Genomic DNA, 1351 nt, shown 5'->3' with positions numbered 1-1351 from the left:
TTTTTTCTTCACAGCTTTTCAAAGAAGAAAAAAGAAAATGGGTGCGGGTTTCTCTCCTCACTTTAGTATATAATAGGTCAACTTTTTTTTTAATTTTCAATAAATAATAATATAATAATCATAACAATTTATAATTAAATTTATTAAAACAATAATAAACATTAAATATTAAGTAAATTAATTTCGATGAACTATTGTATCTGATGGGAAACATTCAATTCCAATTGATCTCACACTCGATGGTATTGTAACACTGCTTAAACTACTACATCTACTGAAACAACGATCACCAATATATGTCACACTTGATGGTATTGTAACACTGCTCAAACTACTGCATTCACTGAAACAACCACCACCAATATATGTCACACTTGATGGTATTGTAACACCGCTCAAACTACTGCATCCATAGAAACAATATTTACCAATTGATGTCACACTTGATGGTATTGTAACACCGCTCAAACCACTGCATTCACCGAAACACCAATCACCAATTGATGTAACACTTGATGGTATGACATTACCAAATTTCTCTCTATCATTTTGAGTGTAAGAAACTATTTTAAACTCGATGTTTCGACTTTTGTTTCTGTCAACAGTTTCAAAGTCAACATCAAACCACACAATGATTCGAAAGAACTCTTTCTTCAAAACACCTTTATTTTCACACTCTACTTTTTCTTTTGTGTTCATCATAAATCCATTGCCAAAATTCTCATCTTCTACATCCCACAAGTGAAGTGTCTCGATGTTTGGAAAGTACCTAATTGTTTTGGAATTCAACAAAATCGGGTTGAAGTGGAACTTCTCCATATTGCCACCAAACTTCTTGCATACCAACTCCAAGTTAATAAAGTCTTTGATAGTTTCAAGGTACTTCGAGACTATCATGATGTGATAACCAGAAAGTCCACGCATTTTGATATTCTCAGTTTTTCGGTTTTTAAATATTTTAGAAATTCTTTGAGTCAACATTTTTAAGGAATTATTTAATTAAAGTCATTCAACATAACTAAAGGCGACCTTGAAGATTCATAAAAATGCTTGGGTTGACAATAATTATTTAAAGTCAAAAACATACGTAAAATAATTAAGAACTGGTAACAAAAGGTTTGAAATGAGTATCAAATAATTATATTTAAAGTGACTTCCCCAAGGTGTGCAAGTTAAAATTATTAGTCTTTTTTACAGGGAAAGGGCGTGCAAGACTAAATTTTAGTTGAAAAACATTTTATTTAAAATGTTATTCGTTTCCAAATTGTTTCAAAACACACACAATCCTTTGGTGCTCGAATTAATGAACTACAAAAAGCAAATTAAATTATAAAAATTGGGTTATGGTTTG

The 1351-nt window shown here is 30.7% G+C and overlaps 1 protein-coding gene across 1 annotated transcript; it reads right to left on the bottom strand.

Moving 5' to 3' along the window:
• Positions 1-177: 177 nt before the first annotated feature.
• Positions 178-924, bottom strand: EIN_220500 (hypothetical protein; the record flags this gene model as incomplete). Its single annotated transcript, XM_004260480.1, has 1 exon — positions 178-924. The coding sequence occupies one exon, from the start codon at positions 922-924 to the stop codon at positions 178-180; it is 747 nt and encodes a 248-aa protein (XP_004260528.1).
• Positions 925-1351: the final 427 nt, after the last annotated feature.

This window comes from Entamoeba invadens (assembly GCF_000330505.1).
Source record: "Entamoeba invadens IP1 unplaced genomic scaffold scaff_1105074726159, whole genome shotgun sequence".
Classification (NCBI taxonomy): Eukaryota; Evosea; order Mastigamoebida; family Endamoebidae; genus Entamoeba; species Entamoeba invadens.
This window is presented reverse-complemented; position numbering and strand designations above follow the sequence as displayed.